The 2,407-nt window shown below is 62.2% G+C and overlaps 1 protein-coding gene across 1 annotated transcript in view; it reads right to left on the minus strand.

Moving 5' to 3' along the window:
* The window catches only part of NDUFS2 (NADH:ubiquinone oxidoreductase core subunit S2), an 8,091-nt gene that overhangs the window by 3,709 nt on the left and 1,975 nt on the right, over nucleotides 1–2,407 (minus strand). Inside the window, 4 exon segments of the mRNA XM_031064712.1 lie at nucleotides 402–521; nucleotides 606–691; nucleotides 1,181–1,258; nucleotides 2,290–2,407. The exon segment at nucleotides 2,290–2,407 is cut by the window's right edge and continues 88 nt beyond it. Coding sequence (XP_030920572.1) covers nucleotides 402–521; nucleotides 606–691; nucleotides 1,181–1,258; nucleotides 2,290–2,407 — 402 coding nt within the window.

Genomic DNA, 2,407 nt, shown 5'->3' on the forward strand with positions numbered 1-2,407 from the left:
GGTACCTGCGCCCTAAAAATGGGATTGGGGGATCCCCCGGGCCCAAAAAATGGGACTGGGGGATCCCCTGCACCCGGCACAGGTACCTGCACCCCAAAAACGGCATTGGGGGATCCCCTGTGCCCCAAAAATGGGGTATGGGGGATCCCCTGTGCCCTGCACAGGTACCTGCACCCCAAAGATGGGATATGGGGGATCTCCTGTGCCCCAAAACTGGGTATAGGATCTGATGTGCCCCAAAACTGGGATATGGGATCCCGGAGAAATGGGGGTCTCAGGGAATGGGGTTCCCATGGGATGGGGGTCCTGGGGGTTCCAGAGATGGGGTTCTATCTCTCCACCTCAGCCCAGGTGAGGCCGCACCTGTCCCCATGTCCCCCCCAGGCCAGGTGAGGCTGTACCTGTCGTAGCAGTCCCCGCGGGATCCGATGGGAACGTCGAACTCCACCTGGTCGTAGACGTCGTAGGGCTGAGTCTTGCGCAGGTCCCACTTGATGCCGGAGCCCCGCAGCATCACCCCGCTGGGGACACCCCAAAAAATGCACCTGAGCTCGGCCCCGCCCACCCGCAGGGCGGGGCACACCTGGGGGATCCCCCCGGCTCACCTGAAGCCGTAGTTCAGGGCCTCCTCGGCCGTGATGACGCCGATGTCCACAGTGCGGTTCTTCCAGATGCGGTTGTTGGTCAGCATCTGGGGACAGCGGGGACACCTGGCACAGCTGGCACCTGCCCTGCACTTCTCACCTGGCCCTGGCACCGTCACCTGGTGCTGGAAATGCTCACCTGGCGCTGGTACCTGTTCCTTGTCCCCTTCATGCATCTCTCACATCAAAAGCTGTCCCTGTCACCTGTGAGCCCCTCACCTGTCCCTGCCACTGTCACCTGTGAGTCCCTCACCTGTCCCTGCCACCATCACCTGTGAGCCCCTCACCTGTCCCTGGCAACCCTCACCTGTCCCTGCCACTGTCACCTGTGAGCCCCTCACCTGTCCCTGCCACCATCACCTGTGAGCCCCTCACCTGTCCCTCACATCTCTCACCTGTCCCCGTCCCCCTCCACCCCCATCTGTGTCACCTCGCCCCACCATGCTGTGAGGAACGACCCTGCCCCTCGCAGGTGACAGCTGACAGGTGACAGCAGCCTGGCTGGCCCCTCCCCAGGTCCCCAAATCCCCCCTCACCTCCTCCACCTCGTCAATCCGGATGGAGAAGTTCTTCACGAACTCGTAGATGTCGTCCATGAGCCCCAGGGGCAGGTCCTGGCACAGGTGGGACACGTCGGACAGGTGGGATTGGGACAGGTGGGACAGGTGGGACAAGTGGGACACAAAGCACAGGTGACACAGGTAGGATTGATAGGGTTGGGATCAGTGGGACAGGTGGGATTGGAGGCACACACAGGACAGGTGGGATTGGTGGGATTGGTGGGACAAGTGGGGTTGGGATTGGGACAGGTGGGATTGGTGGGATTGGTGGGACAAGTGGATTGCAAGGCACAGATGACACAGGTAGGATTGAGAGGGTTGGGATCAGTAGGACAGATGGGATTGGGATTGGGACAGGTGGGATTGGAGGGATTGGGACAGGTGGGATTGGAGGGATTGGTGGCATTGGGACAGATGGGACAGGTGGCATTGGAGGCACACACAGGACAGGTGGGAGCTCAGGTGGCACCAGGGACATGGGCAGGGGGTCTGCACTGAGAGGGCCCAACGGGGGTCCCATGGGAATTTGGGATCCCATGGGAATGGGGGGGGCCCAGGGAATGGGGTGCCAAGGATGGGGGTAGCACAGGAGTGGGGTCCCAAGGGAATGGGGATCCCAGGGAAATAATGGGGGTCCTAGGAATGGGGTTCCCATGGGAATGGGGTCCCTGTGGGAATGGGGACCCTGGGAATGGGGTCCCTGTAGGAATGGGGATCCCAAGGATGGGGATCCCAGGGATGGGGACCCCGGGAATGGGGTTCCCCTGGGAATGGGGGTGTTGGGGGAGTGGGGGATCCCAGGAATGGTGTTCCCATGGATGGGGTTCCTGTGGAAATGGGGTTCCCAGGAATGGGGGTTGCAAGGAATGGGGTGCCCATGGAAATGGGGTTCCCATGGAAATGGGGTTCCCAAGGATGGGATTCCCATGGATGGGGTTCCTATGGAAATGGGATGCCCATGGGAATGGGGTGTGCATGGTAATGAGGATCTCAGGGATGGGGTTCCCGTGGAAACGGGGTTCCCAGGGATGGGGTTCCCGTGGAAATGGGGTGCCCACGGAAGGCGAGCAGCCCCAGCCCCTCACCTGGTGCACGCCCCCGGGCCGCACGTAGGCCGCGTGCATCCGCGCCCCCGACACGCGCTCGTAGAACTCGAACATCTGGGGGGGACACAGAGGGGACCCCGCTGCTGCTCAGCCCCCC

The sequence above is a fragment of the Geospiza fortis genome, unplaced genomic scaffold, assembly GCF_000277835.1.
Source record: "Geospiza fortis unplaced genomic scaffold, GeoFor_1.0 scaffold439, whole genome shotgun sequence".
NCBI classification, from domain to species: Eukaryota; Metazoa; Chordata; class Aves; order Passeriformes; family Thraupidae; genus Geospiza; species Geospiza fortis.